The following is a 27,065-nucleotide window of genomic DNA, read 5'->3' as shown; positions in this document are numbered from 1 at the left end:
GAGAAAGGCGAAGGAAATATTAACTGGGTTTCAGAGATCGGGAGCGAGCATGAGGAAGTATTTTTATGGGTTCAGGGAGTGGTAAGAAGTGTTACTAGAGCTTCAGAGAGCGGGAGGAAGCAGGAGGAAGTGATTTTAGGGCTTCCGATGGCGGGAGCGAGCGGTAAGAAGCAGGAGGAAATATTTGTAAGGTTTTAGAGAGCGTAGCCTCCGTAACACAGTTGGTTAGCGTACAAATGTTTCTCGCTGTTGGGCTCTCCACATGTCAGTTGCTTAATTTAGAAACTGTACTTGTTGGCGGTCTCGAGCCCATTGTTGATGTGATGATGTGCATTGAATTTTGTAACTCTCTCAGCAAGATTAACGTGCTCAGCTAAATGAATTGTGGGGTTCAGTCCCTGAACCCATTATGTGCCTCTGTAACTCTTCCCACTACCGCCCACAGGACGGGTATGGGGTGCATATTAAATGAACTAAACTATAAACTAGGGTTATCCCATGGAATTGTCTAACTGGCGAAGTCGTTAAATACCAAGATATTACCTCAGTTCAAAATCTAAATAGAAACAGTCCTCATGAACCATGGAGGAGGGGGGGATCTTTGACAAGCCGATGGGTTCCACTATCCGTCGAGGACACTAGAGACAGGTAAATTCAGGCACAAATCTCCCACGTTCGTTATTGTGCCTTTATTTTTTAACATATAGCTAGCTCAACCTGTAATTTGTAATTACTTATATTGAAGGGGGTAGCAAGACACTGCTATGTACCTACATTTGTAATGAAAAAATATTATTAATACACTAAAACAATATCGTAGCAGAGCGTAGTTTCGATCTACGGACCTCTGGGTTATGGGCCCAGCACGCTTCCACTGCGCCACTCTGCTGCTCATATAAATTGGATGATACATTTTATACATCTTTTATAATATTATAATTGGTAATATTTTCTTCATAAATAAAAGTATCAGTGTTCCTGCGCAGTAACGCACCAGTACGCACTGATCTTGCGCATGTGATGCGCACATCATGGTTACTGGGCACAGCCAGCTGCGTATGACATACATCATAGCATGGGTATGTGATCACTGCTGCACACGATGAGTATGGGTTCACTACCACTCATGAACAGGACATGTATTGGAGGCACTAACGCTCACAGGATAGGTATACATAATAATAATAATAATAATAATCTTTATTTAGGTAAGGTACATACATAAAGAGATTTACAAAGTTTGTTGGCTTTATAGATAGAGCTAGTACACACAATGCCTAAAGCCACTATTACGCAAAGCGTTTCGGGCAGCATGGGGTCTACAGGATAAGTATGGGATCCACTCAGCCCTGGAGGCTGATCTGTCGTGTTTGTTGAGGTCTATAGCAACTCTTCTTGCATGTAAACATTCCAAGCATAAGAATTATATTTAGTGTCTGGACCTACATTCATCAGTCAGTTACGCAAGTACTTACGAACATGTTATCTCAGTCTTTGGCGACTTTACACATATTAAACAGTTGATGAGCTCCAAAGGACTGGGAGGCAGTTTATAATTATATATAATTTTCTAAATTGTTGTGTTATGCCGCCAAAACTCGGTATGTAGATGTTCAACCCGTCCTCCTAATAGAGCGGCGCCTTTTGACGAATACTCTTCCCAAGATCAACAATTGTCGAACTAGAAAATGGTAGCGGCTCGTGAAACTGCAGCCCATCCTCTTGTGTTGGTAGTACTTATAGTAACGATGAGGACCAAAGTTAATATATCGACGAACAACGCAATTAGAAAGTAGAAATCTTAACTATTGAATTTAGACAAACCGGAAAAGGTTTTGTATTTATATTGCAAAGACAACTTTAACTAACTGAACCTTCCTAGGCCAAATACGCGCAATCTGAGGCCTAATATCGTACATATGTGTGCTATATTAGACCTAGGAACATATATTTTTTTTAGCTTTATTTTTTCAGACTATGAAGTGATTAGTACTATATACTTCACTTCCGACTATAAAGAGTCTATAATTAAGACTATAATTAAGAATTCAGACTATAAAGTGATCAGTAAGTACTATTATGTAATGACTTAGTACGTCAACGTTTGTACTATGGAGCATATACAACAACTACTGTGTAAACAGGAGGATGGGTCGCGACGTTGACATACTGTGCCGTTCTCTGTTGTGTTAGGATAAGGTCACTTACGCGCGAGAGTTTGTTGACGTTGGCAGACTTGAGGAGGACGGGCTGGATCACGGGGCAAAGTGTGACATCGCTGTCAAGTGTGTTATGTCGGTCTTGTCTGAGGTCAACCCCTAGAGTTGGCCTAAATAATCGCCCCCGGGTAGGCTCGAACCACCAACCTTTCGGTTAACAGCCGAACGCGCTAACCAATTGTGCCACGGAGGCTCGAGAAACGTTCTTAACAAACTTGTAATAAGGCGGAATTACTTAGATATCAAGTGTAATAATTATCTGAGTTTACTTGAGAGCTACTAATAGTGGCCTCGATGAGGACAGGAGGCCGGCGGCTTGTCGAAGATCCCCCATTTTCCCTAATTTTCCTCCTTTCCCCCCACAAAAAAGAGTAACAACAACAAAAAGACTCTGGGGTTGGAGTCCCTGTGCCTTCTTCTACCAACTTCGAGGTTAACTCCGGAGCTGGAGCCCCCTGGGGGCAGTTCCTTGTTACCTTCAACCTCGTTCTGACAGTTCCTGCGACGGCGCTGGAACCTGTCTTATTGACGTTTGCCTTTCCAATGGAGACGTTCGGTGCTGTGGAGAGGGGGACCTGCTGCATGGGTGACAGCTTCTCCCCCGTATCAACCTACCCTGGCTTTGCGCCCTGGAGAGGCCACTCCAGACCGACAACCAGAGCGCAACTCCATAGTCTCCTGAGACAGATGGGCGCCTACTACTTGGATGGTCCACCAGTTTTTACATTCTTGTAAAGCCACTAGCACGAATAGCGTTTCGGGCAGGTCCTTTATCCTAATACGGCTAAGTCCTAAGATTAATATTAATCTTAATTAATAACTCCAGACAAGCCAGACGGGGCATGGTGGCTCCCATACCAGGAACGGTTGAGGGCCCCAGGACTAACACAGCAAGCCAGACGGGGCATGGCGGCTCCCATACCAGGAACGGTTGAGGGCCCCAGGACTAACACAGCAAGCCAGACGGGGCATGGTGGCTCCCATACCAGGAACGGTTGAGGGCCCCAGGACTAACACAGCAAGCCAGACGGAGCATGGTGGCTCCCATACCAGGAACGGTTGAGGGCCCCAGGACTAACACAGCAAGCCAGACGGGGCATGGTGGCTCCCATACCAGGAACGGTTGAGGGCCCCAGGACTAACACAGCAAGCCAGACGTGGCATGGTGGCTCCCATACCAGGAACGGTTGAGGGCCCCAGGACTAACACAGCAAGCCAGACGGGGCATGGTGGCTCCCATACCAGGAACGGTTGAGGGCCCCAGGACTACCACAACAAGCCAGACGGGGCATGGTGGCTCCCATACCAGGAACGGTTGAGGGCCCCAGGACTAACACAGCAAGCCAGACGGGACATGGTGGCTCCCATACCAGGAACGGTTGAGGGCCCCAGGACTACCACAACAAGCCAGACGGGGCATGGTGGCTCCCATGCCAGGAACGGTTGAGGGCCCCAGGACTAACACAGCAAGCCAGACGGGGCATGGCGGCTCCCATACCAGGAACGGTAGAGGGCCCCAGGACTAACACAACAAGCCACAGTATACAGAACAGTGTACAGAATAAAGAACTCCGTAAAGTACACAGAACAGCATACAGTACACAGAACAGCATACAGTACATAGAACAGCGTACAGTATACAGAACCCCGAACAGTATACAGAACCCGTACAATATAAAGAACAGCATACATATATAAAGATACATATAAAGAACAGCATACAATGGGTATAAATTGGAATAGTGACTGCCCAGACAGGTACAAAAGGAGTGTTGTCAATGCTTACGTCGACCGTGCTCTAAGCCACAGCTCAGGATGGAAAGAAGTCGATGAAAAACTCTGTAGAGTAAGGCAAGTCCTAGTCAACAACGGCTTCTCTAACGGTTTTGTTGAAGACATCATAAAAAGAAAAGTAAAATGCCACGCAACTTCTGAAGAGTCAACCAACACAACACTTGTACCCCCAATTAGACTATTTTACAGGAATTTTTTTTAGACGGCTCATAAAACGGAGGAAAGGGTCCTGAAAGATATTGTTGATAGGAACGTCATCCCTACAGACAAAAATCAGAAAATACAATTGATAATTTATTATACAACCAAAAAAAACGGCCAATCTACTCATGAAAAACTCGCCAGACACAAACAAAGCAGAACGCTTTGAATGAGACCAACGTTGTCTATGCCTTTAAATGCCCACTTGGGGACTGTAAGCCCCAAAGAACTCAGTATATAGGCAAGACAACAACGTCTCTTTCTGGGGGACTAACAAGGCATAAGCAACAGGGAGCCATCAAGGAACATATAATCTCTTCTTCCAACCAGACCATCACCAAAGAAATCTTAACAAACAACACAGAAATCATTGATAGGTACGGCGATAACAGGCGGCTTGACATCAGCGAGGCACTACACATCAATAAGTCAACTCCAGCAATCAACAGCCAATTAATGCACAACTATATTCTACCTACTTCAAGACCCCGAACCAATATGGAAGCAGCAAAAGGAAATATGGGCCAATAGACCTACTGCAGTTACTTCCATTCATATGTTCACTTATCCACATTCATCCAATGGGTCATCCCTTGCTAATGATATTCCATCTTCCAGTACTGATGTTCAGGACTATCTTACAGGTAACTATCCACATTCTCTCTACCTAATGCCCGGTAATTCCACTGATGTAAATGAGGTAATCCTTTCTCTTAAGACCAAGTCTAGTGCCCTTGCTGAGATACCAACTCTAATCTACAAAAAAGCCTCCAGATCTTTAGCCCCTTCCATTGCATTGCTCTTCAACAAGTCACTTGAACTCCAAACTTTTCCAGATATTCTAAAAAAAAGCGAGAGTAACCCCTGTCTATAAATGTGGTGATCTCACTGATGTTAACAACTTCAGACCTATATCAATTCTGCCAAACTTGTCAAAAATATTTGAAAAACTAATTTACAAGCAGCTTTACTCTTATCTAGCCAAACACAATATACTTAGCTCTTGTTAATATGGCTTCAGACCGCCCAAAAAAGCATTGACGATGCACTTATTAGTATGATTAACTTGATACATGCAGCTCTTGATAAAAATGAGTTCCCTGTAGGGTTATTTGTGGACCTGCGTAAGGCTTTTGACACTGTCAACCACCAAAACCTTCTTCTTAAATTACATCATTATGGAGTCAGAGGTCACTCCCTCCAATACCTACAGTCTTACCTTACTGACAGGTTCCAGTATGTGTCAGAGAATAATTCAATTTCTCCCACCCTACCCATCAACATTGGTGTTCCTCAGGGCAGCATACTTGGCCCTCTCCTCTTTCTGATATACATTAATGACCTTCCAAATGCCTCTCAACACCTCAAACCAATTCTGTTTGCTGACGACACAACCTTCATCTTCTCCAGTCCTGACCCCTCTTGCTCTAAATGTCACTGTGAATACTGAACTAAATAAAGTCCATCTCTGGCTAACTGCTAACAAACTCACCCTCAACATTGACAAAACTTTCTATATTTTGTTTGGCAATAAATCCTCAAATCAAATTAATCTCAGGATAAACAATATCCAAATTTGTAACAAAGTAGATGGCAAATTCCTTGGTGTTCTCATAGACAACAAGCTGAATTTCTAGGGACACATTCTAAGAATATCCAAAAAAGTTTCAAAAACTGTTGGCATTCTTTCTAAGATCAGATATTATGTGCCTCGCCCTGCCCTGGTGACGCTCTATTACTCTCTCATCTATCCTTATTTCAGCTATGGTATTTATGCTTGGGGTTCTACTACACAAAATCATTTACGCCCTCTAATTACTCAACACAAAGCTGCTATTAGAACAATATCCAACTCTGGCCCCAGACAGCACTCGGTACCCTTACTCAAATCTTTAAATATGTTAGACATTAAGTCTCTGCACATCCTCTCATGTGTACTCAATATATTTAAAACTCTGAACTGCAATGTCAATCCTGAACTTAGAAGCTTCCTAGAAGGTTGTAACAGAACTCATGGGCATCGCACCAGAAACAAATACCTATTTGATATTTCAAGAGTATGACTTAACCAAACTAGAAATGCTCTACAATTCAAGGGACCCGGAATGTGGAATGACCTCCCCAATCATGTCAAAGACTGTACCTCCCTCAACCAGTTTAAGAGTAAAACCAAGTACTACCTAATTAACTCCATATAACCTACCTTACCCCTTAAATGTCAACCCATATCTTGCAATTTTTTGTTAAACAATGCTGTTTGTTCACGAACTTGTACAATTTCTGATTTCTGCCATGTCCCCCCCCCCCTTTTTATTTTTTATTCCTTTTTTCAACATAATTTATACCAAATCAAAATTACTATTAAGTTTTATTCTAAGTTTTTTCCCCCACACCTTGCCCGAAACGCTATGCGTACTAGTGGCTTTAGGTATTGTATGTACTAGCTCTATTTATAAATCCAACATTATGGTTGTAAATCAACTATGTATGTACTTTCCTGAATAAAATTGACTTTACTTATTTTACCAGTAACAGAAGACAAAAAAACCTGCCAACGGGCAAGGATTGAGGAATGAATAACTGGGTAGAAGTTGGAATAGAGGATACCTTTACGGGAGATGGCACAAGTGTGGAGAGCCTCCTTAGTGCAGCGTCTGCATGCTCATTTAAGGACACACCAATATGGCTGGGAACCCAGCAAAACTCCACAGTCTTCAATCTACTAGAGATAAGAAACAGCCAATGTTGAGTTTCGACTACTACAGGATGGACTGGATTAAAGCACTCCAGAGCCATGAGGGCACTGTGAGTGTCAACTACAACAACAAAGGAGAGTTGACAGCGAGAAAGCAGTGACGAAGGACATACAAAATAGCATAAAGTTCCACCATGAAGATGCTAGTCTCCGGAGGCAGGCGACACATATAGGTGTTGTCAGGAAAAACAACAGAGTAGCCTACACCGTCGGCAGACTTAGACCCTTCTGTACTTAGATTTAGACCCAGACTTTACTCCTCTTACCTCCCCCCCCCCTGTAGGAGGGGTAAAGCTTTAGTCACGTGAGTCAAAGTTTTACTTTACAAAACTGAGGAAAGGGGACCTTTCAAAGGGCCAAGGACGGAACGACATGAAGAGAAATATGGGAAACACGAACGAAAGAGAATCTTGTATGCGAGACAATCGTACAGAAAGAGGTAAGTGGTGAAAGGGAACAGAAGACCACAAGAGGAGTAAAGGTCAAAGTACGACATTAACGAGAGTAAGGGACCGTGCAAGGTAGCGAAGACAGTAGCGATCATGTTGATCCTGTAGAGACAGGACGCCAGTTTCGGCGTTAGCGATCACAGGCTTAGGGTAGGAGTCGAAAGAAAGGCACCAGATCTGAGGAGCAACCCAGCATGGTGCAGAGCATCCAAACGGCGACGAGTAAACAGAGCAACCATAATCCAGTTTAGACAGTAAGAGAGATGATATAGAAAGAGGAGCATGCGCCTATCCGCTCCCCAAGAAGTATGAGACAAGACCTTATATCAGTTAGGGGCCTTAGATCATTCAACTCGGAGGTAAGAGATATAGGGTGACCAAGACAAAGAAGTGTCAAAGATTAGCAGAATCTTTGTACACAAGGGGATGACAATAAAGCGACAAAGGGGGGATGAAGAACGACCTGCTTCTAAATAAAAGTCATAGCACAAGTTTTAGTTGTAAAGAACTTGAAGCCATGATTGGTGACCCAAGACGACACGGCATCAATCATAAATTAAAACCGTCGTTGATGGAAAGGCGAGTCATTACCTCGACAGCCAGGTGATGTCGAGGTAAATAGGTACTCCCAGGTACCTATTTACTGCTAGGTGAACAGACGCATCAGGGTAAAAGAAACTCTGCCCATTTGTGTCCACCTCCACTTGAGATCGAACCCGAAATCTCAGGACTACGAATGCTGAGCGCTGTCCTCTCAGCTGTCCGGCCCCAAAAGTTCAAAGTTTAAATAAACATGTCCAACGTTCCAGTACTTTGTCCAGTTCAAAGTGAACGTATCAACCTGGAGGACAGAATGGCCTTGGGCTGTATGGATATGTTTAATGTCCTCGTGGCAGTCTTTCAGGTCCCTAACACCAGCCGCAACATAGTGCGGGCGGATAACAGTGCCAATACTGACATTTAACCGGGCATTTTTGGAGATCCTAACAGGAGATCTTTTTTTGGATTTTTGGAGATCCCAATGCTGGACAATATGGCTAAGTGGGCAGCTGCTTCCTAAGAAGGAGCAGCAATGACACATGAACCAGTACGGGTGAGGTTAAAAGAAACAGAGGTATCCACTGAATCAACGAGGTGGTTTATGGAGGAAGAAATCATCAGGCCGTGTAGAATCCAGATGGTTGAGATCAAAGTATTTAGTCCACATAGCAGGACCAAACAAGGTGTGGAACACATTAGCACTGGCAGGAATCATGCTTGTGTAGCTGTGGGGATGTTGGGGGTTGGAACAAAGCACCCCCCCCCCAGTAAGTGTTGGGGGGGGGGGGGTAAAAAGGTGATGAGGTGCCCAACCCTGGGGTCGTGGAGCTCAACCCTACCACAGAGGTGGGAGGGGACCGGAGGGGGTTAGTCGATAGGGTCAAAGGAGTAGCTTGGTCTGGGCCCAAGGTAGCGGGGGCTAAAGAGCCCAATCTTCCAACACAGTCCGCCTCGGGGGCTTGGTCGCCCACCCCACGAGCCTTATAGGTAATAATTTAATTTACGAATTAAAATTCGTAATTATTCGTAATAATTCGTAAATTCGTAAACCCCATACCCACCATGGAGCCACAATTAGAAGATAGAACACCAGGCAAGATGGCCCCCCCCCCCATCCCAGGGGTGCATCATGAGTGTACTCCCCGCAATCATCACCTTAAGAACCGTCAGTCCATCGAAATCGGGTTCAGCAACGAAGGCGAGGATTGACAATAAAAGCGTCTCCTCCCTCGCAACGTCGGGTGCCACAGTTCTACAGGTGAAAGTGTGCCTCCCCTAACATCCAGGCGTCAAAACAGAAGATGTTCAAAAGAATAATGAAGCCATGCAAAAGGTCGGCGGGAAATGACAATTAGAAAGAAGAAGAGGGGGAAGGCAAAATGAAACATAAGGAAGAGGAAATAGCATCCAGCATGATTAGTGAAGACGGCAGAGGACTGTCCCATGGAGCATCACATTCTGACAGCAGCCCACCAAGCCTCCTCACGTCAACAACGGGCTGGAATGTGAAGGGGTGACGGTAGGAGACCAACTCCACCGTCACCCGGCGTTAAACCCTAAACTACTGCAGCAGTCAACTACTGCCAAGTGGAAGGCAGTACAGGGGCTATGCTGACCCAAACCAACACTGCTGCAACCCTACCAACAGCCATGTTAACTCTGCCTCAGGGGAAAAGGTAACTACTAGTCAGGGGCTGTTTTATGAGGGTTCCAAGAAAACCTTTGTCACACAGAGGGCGGCAGAACAAATGGAATTCAAACCAGTGATGCAGGTCACCCTGAATATACTTGGGTTTTTATCCAACAGTGGACCTAAACCCTACAACGGAGTTAAACCCTACATTCCCTTGGGTGGTTACCTCAGACCTGTATTCTCTATAGTCGTGGACACAATCCCATCTGACCTACATGTACCAGGTCTAGGGATCACAATTAAACATTTAAAACAGCAGCGAATCAAATTAGCTGACCCATAAAACAAATCTTACCGTATCAAAGATATAGGAGTGTTAATTGGGCCAGATTATTATAAATTCATCTCTGGCAATCACCAATTGCACGGGATGACCATACTGAACTCTGCAGGTGGAAAGTCCCATTGTGTGAAGAGAACTAGAATGGTGGAGATGTGATTATAAACTAGTGGAGATATTGACTCTTATACGTTTCACCTTTTTTAAGCCGAGTCTTTCCCTCTCACCCCGTCCACTCCCACAGCAGTACACAGGTGCACACAGTTACAAAAGCAGTGTGTAAACAAGAGGCTGGGTTGATATATTTGGAGGAGAGTGTGAAGCCCAGACTGTTACTGGGTCTCAGCCAGCAAGGGAGGCGCCACGCTGCCAGATGCATCAGTGTAAACATTGCCCCAACATCCCAGTGGAGAGTTTAAGGCACTCAACAACGGGTCGTTAGCAGTGTCTCCTATGACCAACTGCTCATACCTTTCCATGCATGTAATATTCTTTTGTCTTGGTGTCGAGAATGGTGATCCTAATTACCTCAGGGAATGTTATTGATGAACAATCGTCAAGGGACTTACCAATATTAGACATATATGTGCAAGTTAGTGTACCCATTTATTGTTGTACATTATGTGAGGTGTTTGACCATATGTTGATTTATTGGTAACTATTTTGCCCAGGAAGTGAAGGTTACATGGTGAAGATATTGAGCACATGAGCACATTAGTTGTATGTACAGTTTTGACCAAAGGTTCACCTCAGTTACAGAGGAGACAGTCACGTGTGATATAAGACAATTAACAACATGATTGTGACATGGTGTAACAGGAGTGTTGAGGAGAGTTCAAGAAGAGTACACTGAGAGGTTGTGGGTCCAGCCTCAGTTAATAACAATATTTGCCATCGTCATTTATTTGTATTAAATGTTCTATTTTTTTACTTAGGAGTTTATTTCCTACCTCTGCAGGTGTGGAAGTGAACCGAGAGTAATTAAAGCCCATCACTATTTCTCGAATACATATAGATACAAATCAGGATGGGAATAATCAAATTAGTGAGAAAATCCTTAGGAGCCGTGATGAGGATTCGAACCTATGTGGTGGGTATTCCCACGCACACACCCCAGAAAATCAGGCCACGACACAAAATCAGGCATGGGGGAATTGTGTGAAAATCCTGGTCAGGCTTCAGTGGAGATCAATGGAAAACATAGACTTGCCAAATATCAATAAGTATCTAGGGGAGTGAAAGGCTAACAAAAAATATACCAGTTTACTGGGCATTAACATAACATATAAAATAGAATACAATCTATAAACTCACACTCAATGATTTATCCAGCTTCTCAAAGCTGTGCATGATAATCAACAGGTCTCAAAACTACATACAATCAGCACTAGCTGACGCCAGGCTCTGTCCTGACGTATACATTACTGCAACATGACAAATATCCTAGCTGTCAAATGACACAAATAAGGTCACAAAACCCGGACCGTAGCGGCAACACATGCGCTCGACTGAGAAAATCAAAGAGTGACCGCCCAGAGCCATGCTGGCCGGGAGCGACACTGTATCCACCTCTATGAGTCAGCTGACTCCTCTCTTTCAAATATCTCAAGCTCATATACAGACATATCTCGATCAAGAACTTGTAATTCATATATCAACAAAATAAAGACTATAATACACAACCTTACATAATAATACATATCAATAATTCAGTACATTAAAGATTATATCATGATATAAAAATATGTGAACAAAGAATTCATATTAGCAAGACATGGTAACACTAGCGGGAGAGGAGAGGAGGGGGTTAAGGGAGGATTTCAAGACGTCTGCCCGCCAGTCATTATACATAAGTATACATGAATACAATATAAAGTATATATATATATATACAACATGTGTATCAAAACCATGTCTATGTGGTATACATCTCACAGTGCCAAAATCTAATTTAATGTTAGAGGACAATGTAATGAACAATAATGAAAGGGAAATTACACAGTATACATGACAGTAATACATCCGAGACCTAAATTTATACATTCTCCATCATAGTTCACATAATATTTCCTATACAGCATTATGTAGGACTACATAAATTAATATTCGTGATACTAGGCTAATCAGCCAAGACATCACTATACAGTTTGAGCACATCATACACCAGCTACAGTATGATCATACTGGTGTATGTGTGGTCATAACACCACCTCACACCCATATGGAAATATCACAACACACCATGGACCAGTATGGTAATATTACAACACACCATGGACCAGTATGGTAATATCACAACACACCATGGTCCAGTATGGTAATATCACAACACACCATAGACCAGTATGGTAATATCACAACACACCATGGACCAGTATGGTAATATCACAACACACCATGGACCAGTATGGTAATATCACAACACACCATGGATCAGTATGGTAATATCACAACACACCATGGGCCAGTATGGTAATATCACAACACACCATGGTCCTGTATGGTAATATCACAACACACCATGGACCAGTATGGTAATATCACAACACACCATGGTCCAGTATGGTAATATCACAACACACCATGGACCAGTATGGTAATATCACAACACACCATGGTCCAGTATGGTAATATCACAACACACCATGGACCAGTGTGGTAATATCACAACACACCATGGACCAGTATGGTAATATCACAACACACCATGGACCAGTGTGGTAATATCACAACACACCATGGACCAGTATGGTTATATCACAACACACCATGGACCAGTATGGTAATATCACAACACACCATGGACCAGTATGGTAATATCACAACACACCATGGTCCAGTATGGTAATATCACAACACACCATGGACCAGTATGGTAATATCACAACACACCATGGTCCAGTATTGTAATATCACAACACACCATGGTCCAGTATGGTAATATCAACACATCATGGACCAGTATGGTAATATCACAACACACCATGGACCAGTATGGTAATATCACAACACACCATGGTCCAGTATGGTAATATCACAACACACCATAGACCAGTATGGTAATATCACAACACACCATGGACCAGTATGGTAATATCACAACACACCATGGACCAGTATGGTAATATCACAACACACCATGGACCAGTATGGTAATATCACAACACACCATGGTCCAGTATTGTAATATCACAACACACTATGGTCCAGTATGGTAATATCACAACACATCATGGACCAGTGTGGTAATATCACAACACACCATGGACCAGTGTGGTAATATCACAACACACCATGGACCAGTATGGTAATACCACAACACACCATGGACCAGTATGGTAATATCACAACACACCATGGTCCAGTATGGTAATATCACAACACACCATGGTCCAGTATGGTAATATCACAACACACCATGGTCCAGTATGGTAATATCACAACACACCATGGTCCAGTATGGTAATATCACAACACACCATGGTCCAGTATGGTAATATCACAACACACCATGGTCCAGTATGGTAATATCACAACACACCATGGTCCAGTATGGTAATATCACAACACACCATGGTCCAGTATGGTAATATCACAACACACCATGGTCCAGTATGGTAATATCACAACACACCATGGTCCAGTATGGTAATATCACAACACACCATGGTCCAGTATGGTAATATCACAACACACCATGGTACAGTATGGTAATATCACAACACACCATGGTCCAGTATGGTAATATCACAACACACCATGGTCCAGTATGGTAATATCACAACACACCATGGACCAGTATGGTAATATCACAACACACCATGGACCAGTATGGTAATATCACAACACACCATGGTCCAGTATGGTAATATCACAACACACCATGGACCAGTATGGTAATATCACAACACACCATGGACCAGTATGGTAATATCACAACACACCATGGTCCAGTATGGTAATATCACAACACACCATGGACCAGTATGGTAATATCACAACACACCATGGTCCAGTATGGTAATATCACAACACACCATGGTCCAGTATGGTAATATCACAACACACCATGGTCCAGTATGGTAATATCACAACACACCATGGTCCAGTATGGTAATATCACAACACACCATGGTCCAGTATGGTAATATCACAACACACCATGGACCAGTATGGTAATATCACAACACACCATGGACCAGTATGGTAATATCACAACACACCATGGTACAGTATGGTAATATCACAGCACAACACTACAGTAGTGATGGTGATGGTACAGTGAACTAGAGTGGCAGCACTACACCACAGTCCACCACAGTCACCTCCCTAATGTTACTGTGGTTGACTGCTGCCCTCACCACATCCAAGCCGCTCACCACATCATGGACCAGTATGGTAATATGACAACACACCTGAGTGATTGTGAGGTGATGGTGATATAGCTATGATAGTATAGTGGTGATACAACAGTGATACTGAGGTGATAGTGATATGAAAGTGATGGTGATATAGCAGTGATGGTGCAGCAGTGGTGCTGTAGCAGTGATAGTGATATATTAGTAAATGTAAGGAGGAAATCTATCACTGTGAGGTGATAATGCAGAGAAACTGAAATGATGTTGGTGTAGCAGTGATAGTGTTATGTGAGAGTGAGCTGTTGGTGATATAACAGTGACAACAGCTGTCATATAGTGACACCAACAATTTGTTACTCAACATGGTCAGTATATGACCCCAAGTGTGGGGCCTGAGGTGATGGTGATATATAGAGGTGATAGTGAAGCTATAGTGATACAGCAATGATAGGTTACAGTGCTGGAAAGATATAGCATTGATGGTGATACAGCCGTCATTGTCAGGTATATGATACCAAAGTATATATGCCAAAGTGTTAAATACCAAAGATAGTGAAGTTATGATGATATAGTGATAAAGGCGTGTCCTTAAATTACATTGGTATCAAAACACGCAGCCCATGGTGATGCAGGAGTGATGGTGATGATGGTGGTACAGTGAACTAGAGTGGCAGCACTACACCACAGTAGAGATGGTGATGGTACAGTGAACTAGAGTGGCAGCACAACACCACAGTAGTGATAGTGATGGTACAGTGAACTAGAGTGGCAGTACAACACCACAGTAGTGATAGTGGTGGTACAGTGAACTAGAGTGGCAGCACAACACCACAGTAGTGATGGTGGTGCAGGTTATCTTGAGGTTATCTTGAGATGATTTCGGGGCTTTTTAGTGTCCCCGCGGCCCGGTCCTCGACCAGGCCTCCACCCCCAGGAAGCAGCCCGTGACAGCTGACTAAAACCCAGGTACCTATTTTACTGCTAGGTAACAGGGGCATAGGGTGAAAGAAACTCTGCCCATTGTTTCTCGCCGGCGCCTGGGATCGAACCCAGGACCACAGGATCACAAATCCAGCGTGCTGTCCGCTCGGCCGACCGGCTCCCCGGGTACAGTGAACTAGAGTGGCAACACAACACCACAGTAGTGATGGTACAGTGAACTATAGTGGCAGCACAACACCACAGTAGTGATGGTGATAGTGATTGTACAGTGAACTAGAGTGGCAGTACAACACCACAGTAGTGATGGAGGTGGTACAGTGAACTAGAGTGGCAGCACAACACCACTGTAGTGATGGTGGTGGTACAGTGAACTAGAGTGGCAGCACAACACCACAGTAGTGATGGTACAGTGAACTAGAGTGGCAGCACAACACCACAGTAGTGATGGTGGTGGTACAGTGAACTAAAGTGGCAGCACAACACCACAGTAGTGAGAGTGGTGGTACAGTGAACTAGAGTGGCAGCACAACACCACAGTAGTGATGGTGGTGGTACAGTGAACTAGAGTGGCAGCACAACACCACAGTAGTGATGGTGGAGGTACAGTGAACTAGAGTGGCACCACAACACGACAGTAGTGATGGTGGAGGTACAGTGAACTAGAGTGGCAGCACAACACCACAGTAGTGATGGTGGTGGTACAGTGAACTAGAGTGGCAGCACGGCACCACTGTAGTGATAGTGGTGGTACAGTGAACTAGAGTGGCAGCACAACACCACAGTAGTGATAGTGGTGGTACAGTGAACTAGACTGGCAGCACAACACCACAGTAGTGATGGTGATGGTACAGTGAACTAGAGTGACAACACAACACCACAGTAGTGATGGTACAGTGAACTAGAGTGGCAGCACAACACCACAGTAGTGATGGTGATGGTACAGTGAACGTGAGTGGCAGCACAACACCACAGTAGTGATAGTGGTGGTACAGTGAACTACAGTGGCAGCACAACATCACAGTAGTGATGGTACAGTGAACTAGAGTTGCAGCACACCACCACAGTAGTGATGGTACAGTGAACTAGAGTAGCAGCACAACTCCACAGTAGTGATGGTGATGGTACAGTGAACTAGAGTGGCAGCACAACACCACAGTAGTGATGGTGATGGTACAGTGAACTAGAGTGGCAGCACAACACCACAGTAGTGATGGTACAGTGAACTAGAGTGGCAGCACAACACCACAGTAGTGATGGTACAGTGAACTAGAGTGGCAGCACAACACCACAGTAGTGATGGTGGTGGTACAGTGAACTAGAGTGGCAGCACAACACCACAGTAGTGATGGTACAGTGAACTAGAGTGGCAGCACAACACCATAGTAGTTATGGTACAGTGAACTAGAGTGGCAGCACAACACCATAGTAGTGATGGTACAGTGAACTAGAGTAGCAGCACAACACCACAGTAGTGATGGTGATGGTACAGTGAACTAGAGTGGTAGCACAACACCACAGTAGTGATGGTACAGTGAACTAGAGTGGCAGCACAACACCACAGTAGTGATGGTGATGGTACAGTGAACTAGAGTGGCAGCACAACACCACAGTAGTGATGGTGATGGTACAGTGAACTAGAGTGGCAGCACAACACCACAGTTGTTATGGTACAGTGAACTAGAGTGTCAGCACAACACTACAGTAGTGATGGTGATGGTACAGTGAACTAGAGTGGCAGCACAACACTACAGTAGTGATGGTGGTGGTACAGTGAACTAGAGTGGCAGCACAACACTACAGTAGTGATGGTGATGGTACAGTGAACTAGAGTGGCAGCACAACACCACAGTAGTGATAGTGGTGGTACAGTGAACTAGATTGGCAGCACAACACCACAGTAGTGATAGTGGTGGTACAGTGAACTAGAGTGGCAGCATTACACCACAGTCCACCACAGTCACCTCCCTAATGTTACTGTGGTTTACTGCTGCCCTCACCACATCCAAGCCGCTCACCACATCACCGAAGACACCTGACCACCGGCTACCACCCTGGCGGTCCCTGGTGGCGATGCCGAACTGGGCACACCTGGGACCCCCCGGCCCACTCATGGCGCACACAACTCCTGCCTGGCCTGACCCCTGGTACTGCCCCTGGAGGTCAGGCAGCAGTGGGGCTCCTCCCTCACCATCATTACTCTCGTAGTCTCCACCCTTCACCCACTCCCCTGGCTCACCCTTGTTCCCCACCCGCAACAGTTTAGTGTTGCGGTAGGTGTGGCCCCGCTGGCCCGTACACAACAACACAAACTGTCTGGCCAGCGGAGTGTCAGGGGTCAGCCGGATGGTGACCCGCCCTCTTGTTGACCCCGCCCACCCGAGGTCAAGGAACGCCAGGGTGCAGGAGGGCTCCAGCACGCCCACAACCTCACTCTCCTGCAGGAAATGAAATAAATTATGCTGATAACTGTATAACAAAATGCTATCATATTAGTTATCATAACTCAGTAATGTCAGTAAGACTAGTGGGTGTAATAAAGTAACCTGGAGGGTGTGGGCGTGGGCGGGCGTGGGCTGACGCAGGAGTGGGTGGAGGTACAGCTGTCCGTCTTGTAGAGTTATCCTGGCGGAGCGGCGGCCATCTTGGTCTTCCTGGACGGCCAACACCCGGCCAGCCTCCACCAGCCTCTTGACGGCCACCACCCGGCCAGCCTCCACCAGCCTCTTGACGGGCTCCCTCATCCTGCGGACAGTGTCAGCCCCATTATCACCTGTGGTCAGTGTCAGCCCCATTATGACCTGTGGTCAGTGTCAGCCCCATTATCACCTGTGGTCAGTGTCAACCCATTATCACCTGTGGTCAGTGACAGCCCCATTATCACCTGTGGTCAGTGTCAGCCCCATTATCACCTGTGGACAGTGTCAGCCCCATTATCACCTGTGGTCAGTGTCAGCCCCATTATCACCTGTGTTCAGTGACAGCCCCATTATCACCTGTGGTCAGTGTCAGCCCCATTATCACCTGTGGACAGTGTCAGCCCCATTATCACCTGTGGTCAGTGTCAGCCCCATTATCACCTGTGGTCAGTGTCAGCCCCATTATCACCTGTGGTCAGTGACAGCCCCATTATCACCTGTGGTCAGTGTCAGCCTCATTATCACCTGTGGACAGTGTCAGCCCCATTATCACCTGTGGTCAGTGTCAGCCCCATTATCACCTGTGGACAGTGTCAGCCCCATTATGACCTGTGGTCAGTGTCAGCCCCATTATGACCTGTGGTCAGTGTCAGCCCCATTATCAGCTGTGGTCAGTGTCAGCCCCATTATCAGCTGTGGTCAGTGTCAGCCCCATTATCACCTGTGGTCAGTGACAGCCCCATTATCACCTGTGGTAAGTGTCAGCCCCATTATCACCGGTGGTCAGTGTCAGCCCCATTATCACCGGTGGTCAGTGTCAGCCCCATTATCACCCATGGTCAGTGTCAGCCCAATTATCAAATGTGGACAGTGTCAGTTCCATTATCAGCTTTAGTCAGTGAGAGACCTATTATCAGTCAACCACACCTACCACATTCAACACAATCAGCACATTACACATAAACTGAAGCCGGTCAAGGAAAACACCTACTGGCAAAGGGTTGGTGCTGGACCTGTAGCTTCAGCCCCTCTCTACTGGCAGGGGGTTGGTGCTGGACCTGTAGCTCCAGCCCCCCTCTACTGGCAGGGGGTTGGTGCTGGACCTGTAGCTTCAGCCCCCATCTACTGGCAGGGGGTTGGTGCTGGACCTGTAGCTTCAGCCCCTCTCTACTGGCAGGGGGTTGGTGCTGGACCTGTAGCTCCAGCCCCCATCTACTGGCAGGGGGTTGGTGCTGGACCTGTAGCCTCAGCCCCCATCTACTGGCAGGGGGTTGGTGCTGAACCTGTAGCTCCAGCCCCCCTCTACTGGCAGGGGGTTGGTGCTGGACCTGTAGCTCCAGCCCCCATCTACTTGCAGGGGGTTGGTGCTGGACCTGTAGCTCCAGCCCCCCTCTACTGGCAGGGGGTTGGAGCTGGACCTGCAGCTCCAGGCCCCCCCCTCTACTGGCAGGGGGTTCGTGCAGGACCTGTAGCTCCAGCCCCCCTCTACTGGCAGGGAGTTGGTGCAGAACCTGTAGCTCCAGCCCCCTCTCTACTGGCAGGGGGTTGGTGTTGGACCTGTAGCTACAGCCCCCTCTACTGGCAGGAAAGTTGGTGTTAAACCTGTAGCTCCAGCCCCCTTCTACTAGCAAGGGGTTGGTGCTGGACCTGTAGCTCCAGCCCCCCTCTATTGGCAGGGAGGTTGGTGCTGGACATGTAGCTCCAACCCCCTTCTACTGGCAGGGGGGTTGGTGCTGGACCTGTAGGTCAAGTCCCCCTCTACTGGCAGGGGGTTGGTGCTGGACCAGTAGCTCAAGGCCCCCTCTACTGGCAGGGGGGTTGGTCCTGGACCTGTAGCTCCAGTCACCCCCCCCCCCCACTCTACTGGCTGGGGGTTGGTGCTGGACATGTAGCTCCAGCCCCCCCTCTACTGGCAGGGGGGGTTTGTGCTGGACCTGTAGCTCCAGTCCCCCTCTGCTGGCTGGGGGTTGGTGCTGGACCTGAAGCTCCAGCCTGACCCACTCTACTGGCTGGGGGTTGGTGCTAGATTTGTAGCTCCAGCCCCCCCTGTACTGGCAGGGGGGTTGGCGCTGGACCTGTAGGTCCAGCCCCCCTCTACTGGCAGGGGGTTGGTTCTGGACCAGTAGCTCCAGCCCCCCTCTACTGGCAGGGGGTTGATGCTGGACCTGTAGCTTAACCCCCCAACTACTGACAGGGGGTTGATGCTGAACCTGTAGCTGCAGCCCCCCTATACTAACTGCGGGGGGGTTGGTGCTGGACCTGTAGCTACAGTCCCCCTCTAATGGCAAGGGGTTGGTGCTGGACCCGTACCTCCAGCCCCCCTCTACTGGCAGGGGGTTGATGCTTGACCTGTAGCTGCAGCCCCCCTATACTAACTGGGGGGGGTTGGTGCTGGACCTGTAGCTACAGTCCCCCTCTAATGGCAAGGGGTTGGTGCTGGACCAGTACCTCCAGCCTCCCTCTACTGGCAGGGGGTTGGTGCTGGAACTGTAGCTCCAGCCCCTCATCTACTGGCAGGCGGTTGGTGCTGAACCTGCAGCTCGAGCCTGCTCTACTGCCAGGGGGTTGGTGCTGAACATGTAGCTCCAGCCCCCTCTACTGGCAGGGGGTTGGTGCTGGACTTGTAGCTCCAGCCCCCCTCTACTGGCAGGGGGTTGGTGCTGGACCTGTAGTTCCAGCCCCCTGCTACTGGCAGGGGGTTGGTGCTGGACCTGTAGCTCCAGTCCACCTCTACTGGCAGAGGGTTGGGGCTACACTTGTAGCTCCAGCCCGCATCTACTGGTGGGGGGTTGGTGCTGGACCTGTAGCTCCTGTCACCTCCCCCCCCCCCTCTACTGATTGGAGGTTAGTGCTGAACCAGTAGCTCCAGCCCCCCTCTACTGGCAGGGGGTTGGTGCTGGACCTGAAGCTCCAGTCCCCCTTTACTGGCAGAGGGTTGGTCCTGGACCTGTAGCTCCAGCCCCCCTCTACTGGCAGGGGGTTGGTGCTGGACCTGTAGCTCCAGCCTTCCTCTACTGGCAGTGGGGTTGGTGCAGGACATGTAGCTCCAGACCCCCTCTACTGGCAGGGGGGGTTGGTGCTGGACCTGAAGCTCCAGCCTCCCTCTACTGGCAGGGGGTTGGTGCTGGACCTGTAGCTCCTGCCCCCTCTACTGGCAAGGGGTTGGTGCTGGACCTGTTGCTCCAGCCCCCCTCTACTGGCAAGGGGTTGGTGCTGGACCTGTAGCTCCAGACCCCCTATACTGGCAGGGGCGGTTGGTGCTGGACCTGAAGCTCCAGCCTCCCTCTACTGGCAGGGGGTTGGTGCTGGACCTGTAGCTCCTGCCCCCTCTACTGGCAAGGGGTTGGTGCTGGACCTGTAGCTCCAGCCCCCCTCTACTGGCAAGGGGTTTGTGCTGGACCTGTAGCTCCAGACCCCCTATACTGGCAGGGGGGGTTGGTGCTGGACCCGAAGCTCCAGCCTCCCTCTACTGGCAGGGGGCTGGTGCTGGACCTGTAGCTCCTGCCCCCTCTACTGGCAAGGGGTTGTTGCTGGACGTGTAGCTCAAGTAAGTAAGTAATTATCAAAAGAAGGCACCAAACCGGGAAGGCTATGTAGCACCATCAAAGACGCAAAATAATCAGAGGGCGCTAAATATCACCAAGGATGCCAATACGAGAACAAAAACGCATAAGGCGAACGATATCAAAAGTATCCGAGTCACCAAGAATTCTATTGAGGGACAGGTGACCGCGAGAGGCGATCGGAAAGCAAGACATACGCTCGTCCTGGAAGTCAGGACATTCAAGAAGGACATGCACGACCGTAAGAGGGACAATGCAACTAGGACAATAAGGAGCAGGGCGGCGCTCCATCAAGTGACCATGGGTTAAGCGAGTATGGCCAATATGCAACCTCGCCAGAGCTGTTTCCCACCGCCGGTTACGGTGGAAGGAGGACTGCCACGAGGAAACACAACATTTAAGAGTACGTAGCTTGTTACCAGTAACAGACAACCAAGAAGCCTGCCAACGGGTAAGGACTGAGGAATGGATAACCGGGTAAAAGTCGGAATACGGAATGCCCTTACGAGAGATGGGACAAGAGCGGACAGCTTCCTTGGCGGCAGCATCCAAACGCTCATTTAAAGACACACCAATATGGCTGGGAACCCAACAAAACTCAACCGACTTAAATTTACTGTGAACGAGAAACAGCCAATGCTGGATCTCGACAACCACTGGATGAACTGGATTAAAGGACCTGAGAGCCATGAGGGCACTACAAGAGTCAACAACAACTACAAAGGAAGACTGACAACGAGAAAGTAGGAGACGAAGAGCATAGAGAATAGCATAAAGTTCCGCTGTAAAGATGCTAGTCTCCGGAGGCAAGCGACACATATAAGTGCGATCAGGAAAAACAACAGAGTAGCCAACACCATCCGCTGACTTAGACCCATCGGTGAAGACAGAAACTGAGCGGGAGTGAGAAGAAAAGTGCTCGAGGAAAAGGCGTTTTAGAACCGTAGGAGGGGTAAAAGCTTTAGTGATACGGGTCAAGGATGTACAAAACCGCGGAAGAGGGACCCTCCACGGGGGCAAAGAAGGAACAACACGAGGAGAAACATCAGAAATACGAACGGAAAGAGAATCCTGCAGGCGAGATAACCGGACAGAAAGAGGGAGGTGGTGAAGAGGAACAGGAACCGCAGGAGGGGTAAAAGTTAAAGCACGACAGAGGCGAGAGGAAGGATGTTGCAAGGACCGCGCAAGATAGCGAAGACAGTAGCGATCACGGCGGTCCTGGAGAGACAGGAAGCCAGTGTCAACATACAAGCTAAGGACGGGAGTCGAACGAAAGGCACCAGAACTGAGGCGCAACCCAGTATGGTGCAAAGCATCAAGACGGCGAAGAGTAGAAGGAGAAGCAGACGAGTAAGCAGGGCAACCATAATCGAGCTTAGACAGGACGAGAGAGGAATGTAAAGCAAGGAGAGTGCGCCTATCTGCCCCCCAAGAAGTATGGGACAAGACTCGAAGGAGGGTAAGGGCCTTAGAGCACTCAACACGGAGGTAAGAGACATGGGGAGACCAAGACAAACGAGTGTCAAGGAATAACCCCAAAAGCTTCGCGGAATCTTTGTATTCAAGGGGATGACCATAAAGTGACAAAGAGGGACGAAGAACAACCCGTTTCCGCGTAAATGTCATGGCACAAGTCTTAGAAGTAGAGAACTTGAAGCTATGATCAGTGGCCCAAGACGACACGGCATCAATTGCAAGTTGAAGCCGGCGTTGAAGGAGAGGCGAATCATCACCCTGACAACAAAGGGTAAGATCATCGACATAGAGAGCGGAGAAGACACCAGAAGGAAGAGAGGAAAGAAGACCATTGAGGGCAACCAGAAAAAGAGTAGTGCTCAGAACACTACCCTGGGGCACACCTTCGTATTGCTGAAAAGAGGGAGAGAGAGCGGTACCAAGGCGCACCCGAAAGGAACGACGAGAGAGGAAGCTGCGGAGAAAGAGAGGGAGATGACCACGAAGGCCAAAAGAATGAAGTTGAGATAGGATATGATAACGCCAAGTGGTGTCGTAAGCCTTTTCCAGGTCAAAAAGGACGGCAACAACGGAGGTCTTCGCAGCAAAAGCAGTACGAATATAGACCTCCAAGTTCACCAGGACATCTGTCGTGCTGCGGCACTTGCGGAAACCAAATTGAGAAGGGGAGAGGAGGTGATGGTGTTCCAGGAACCACATCAGACGAACGTTAACCATACGTTCAAAGAGTTTGCAGACAACTTGTGAGAGCAATAGGGCGAAAGTCCTTAGGGGAAGTACCCAGAGACCCCGGTTTGCGAACAGGGAGGACAACGGCATCGAGCCAGTCCTCAGGGACTGACGACGACTTCCAGATCCGATTATACAGACTCAGAAAATACTGAGACGTGCTCGGAGGGAGATGGCGAAGCATCTCATAATGAATACCATCGGAGCCCGCCGCCGCAGAACCGCAGAGGGCCAGGGCAGAACGAAGTTCAGAGAGAGAGAAGGGATCATTATAGGGAAGCTGAAGATGAGTGCAGAAATCTAAAGGACGAGACTCAAGGACAGGTTTACGAAGAAGGAAAGATTGGGGAAGATGAAGACCAGAGCTAACAGAAGAAAAGTGGGAACCCAGTTCGGAAGTGACCTGCAACGGGTCCGCCACAAGAGTATCATGGAGGTGAAGGACCGGTGAAACATCGGGAACGAACTTACCCGCTATCTTGCGGATACGCTTCCAGATCTGGGCCAGAGGGGTTTCGGACGTAATTGTTGAGACATAAGATGCCCAACATTCACGTTTAGCCGTATGGATGGCCCTACGGGCCACCGCACTCGCTTTCCGAAAGAAAAGAAAAGAATCGGTCGTCTGCCTACGGCGGTGCCTCTTCCAGGCTGCACGCTTACAGCGGACAGCTCGAGCACAGTCCGCATTCCACCAGGGAACGCACTTCCGTGGACCCCGAGAGGAAGAGCGAGGAATAGAGCGGAGGGCAGCGTTGAAGACAGTGTCATGAAAAAGGAGGAGAGCGCGAGAGAGAGGCAGAAGGGAGAGGTCAGAGAGAGCAGCACTGAGGGTAAATAGGGTCCAGTCTGCCTTAGCAAACTGCCACCTAGGGAAAGAGAGGGAAGGGCGAAAAGAGAAAAAGGAAACAAGGATGGGGAAATGATCACTTCCATGGAGGTCATCAAGAACCTGCCACGTGAAATTTAAGTAAAGAGAAGAAGAGCAGAGAGAAAGATCAAGACATGAAAGGGTGCGAGTCCGAGAGTCCAAATGAGTGGGCTCACCAGAATTCAGAAGAGACAGGGAAGAAGATAGGAGAAACGGCTCAAGGAGGCGACCCCGGGTATTCGTCAGAACGTCACCCCAAAGAGAATGACGACAATTGAAGTCACCCAGCAGGAGCACAGGCTCCGGCAAGGAGTCTAGGAGGTGTTTCAAATCAGGAAGAGAGAGCGGGACACTCGGGGGGAGATAAATGGAACAAACTGTGTACCATTTCCCCACAAAGATACGAGCAGCAGAACAATGGAGAGGCGAAGGAAAAAGTAAAGGAACAAAGGGAACATCTGCACGAATCAAGAGAGCAGAAGAATTAGAAGCCCCAGCAATGGCTGGGGGGGGGAGAGAAAGGAATAGCCACGAAAACGACCAGGACGAGCACCAAGCATTGGCTCCTGGAGACAGACACAAAGGGGCGAAAACCGCGAAATCAGAAGTTGGAGTTCGAGGAAATTGGCGTAATAACCTCGAACGTTCCATTGAAGAATGGACAACGACGAGAAGAGAAAGGACAAAAACAGAGAACAAGGAAGAAACAAAGGCGAAAGAGCAACAGAGCACGTTAAAGAATATCAGGGTCGGGATCAGGGTCAGCAAAGTCAGGGTTAGGGGGCATGGGTAAACTGAGCAAAGACGGAGGGAAGGAAACGGGAGAACAGATCAGAGGTGGGCGGGCGGGGTCCGGAGGAGGAGGAGGAAGAGGAGGAGACAACGGAGAGGAGCAGTCAAGGACAGCAGTAGGAAGAGGGGGAGTAGAAAGAGGGGAGCGCACCCCAGCAAGAGCAGCAACCGAAAGGGAAGCAGGGGCCAAAGAAACCTCCATAGCAGGAACAGGGGGCGCAACCACTGAAACGGGAGGGGAAGGAGCAACAGAGCCAGAAGTAGGAGCTAAGGAAGAAAGCGAAGCCTTCTTACCCGCCGGGGAAGAGGAAGGAGAGGAGCCAGGCTTACGCTTCTGACTTAAAGAGACAGGCGTCCCAGCAACTACGTACCGGGCAACGGATTCCAGTGTCTCAACAGAAGAAGCCGAACGAGAGCACACACGACGGCCGTTAGGAGAGCGATGGACATCTGCCTGCACCGACAGGCGGCGGGGAGAGCCGATAGATGGAGGAAGAGGATGGGAAGGAGGATCGGAGGGGGACGAGGAAGAAGACACAGGAGACATGACAGACCGGGTTGAAAGAAGGGGAACCCCAGACAGAGGATCAGGAGGGGGACCCCTCGGGAAAGAACTCAAAGGAACAGAGGAGGGGGCAGTGGGCGTATCAGGGTCCAAGGCCCGGAAACGGTTGAGAGTCTGAGGAAGGGGGGAAGGACGAGGAGAGGAAGAGCGCAACACGCGAGCATAAGAGATGTTAGTATAAGGCGGGAGCCGGCGAACCTGGCGCCTCGCCTCAGGAAAAGACAAACGCTCCCGGTGCTTCAGGTTAAGGACGGCCGCCTCAAGCTTGTAATGGACACAGGCACTGGAGAACGTAGGATGGGCCTCACCGCAGTTGAGGCAGCGAGCTTGGGGAGAAGTGCACTCCGACTTAGAGTGACCTTCACTCCCACACAAAGGACAGAGAGAGACAGTCCCAGAGCAGCGGAGGGCACCATGCCCAAACCTCCAGCACTTATTACAAAGTCGAGGAGAAGGAATATACTCCTGGACAGAGCACCTAGCACCAGCAAGAATGACAGAGGATGGAAGGGTCCTACCATCAAAGGTGTAATAAGTGCTTCACAACGCGAAGGGGTTGACGGCGACGACCACGAGGGGGACGAGTAAACGAGTCAACCTGGAGGACAGAATGGCCTTGGGCTTCAAGGATATGCCGAATATCATCGTGGCAATCCTGCAGATTCCGAACACCGGTTGCAACATGGGGTGGGAGGAGAATAGTGCCAACACTGGAATTCATCTGAACGTTCTTGGAGACCCGAACAGGGATCTCGCCAAGGCAAGATAAGGCAGCCAAGCGGGAAGCCGCATCCTGAGAAGGAGCAGCAACGACACGTGTACCGAGACGAGTGGGGTTGAAAGTAACACACGCATCCACGGAATCTACAAGATGCCGATGGAGGGAGAAATCGTCAGGAGGCGCAGAATCAAGAGGGAGGAGATCAAAGTATTTGGCCCATGAAGCAGGACCAAACAAGGCCTGATACGCATCAGCACGGGAAGGAATCGAGCGAGTGCGGTTGGGGCGCGAACGGCGTTGAGAACCCCTAGAGAGAGAGGGGTCAAAAGGCGCAGTAGTCACAACGAAAGACTTAGCCACACCAGGGGACGAAGTGGTCACCGCCGGGGGCTGGAGGCTCGACCCAACCACAGAGGAGGGAGGGGAGCTGGGGGAAGAAGTCAGGACGGTCAAAGGAGGAGCAAGGTCGGGGCCCAAC

The 27,065-nt window shown here is 48.4% G+C and overlaps 1 protein-coding gene and 1 non-coding gene across 3 annotated transcripts in view; both read right to left on the bottom strand.

Moving 5' to 3' along the window:
- Positions 1–817: 817 nt before the first annotated feature.
- On the bottom strand, positions 818–889 carry TRNAM-CAU (transfer RNA methionine (anticodon CAU)). The gene has a single exon. It is a non-coding gene; the product is annotated as a tRNA-Met (tRNA).
- Positions 890–14,112: 13,223 nt separating this feature from the next.
- Positions 14,113–27,065, bottom strand: part of LOC138352928 (peptidyl-prolyl cis-trans isomerase-like) — a 64,467-nt gene continuing 51,514 nt past the window's right edge. For both annotated transcript variants that reach the window (XM_069305581.1, XM_069305580.1), the window contains 2 exons: positions 17,775–17,973; positions 14,113–17,666 (listed from right to left, as the gene is read on the bottom strand). In XM_069305581.1, coding sequence (XP_069161682.1) covers positions 17,659–17,666; positions 17,775–17,973 — 207 coding nt within the window. In that variant the 3' untranslated portion in view covers positions 14,113–17,658. The remainder of the gene's footprint in view (positions 17,667–17,774; positions 17,974–27,065) is intronic.

This window comes from Procambarus clarkii, chromosome 55, assembly GCF_040958095.1.
Source record: "Procambarus clarkii isolate CNS0578487 chromosome 55, FALCON_Pclarkii_2.0, whole genome shotgun sequence".
Taxonomy (NCBI): domain Eukaryota; kingdom Metazoa; phylum Arthropoda; class Malacostraca; order Decapoda; family Cambaridae; genus Procambarus; species Procambarus clarkii.
This window is presented reverse-complemented; position numbering and strand designations above follow the sequence as displayed.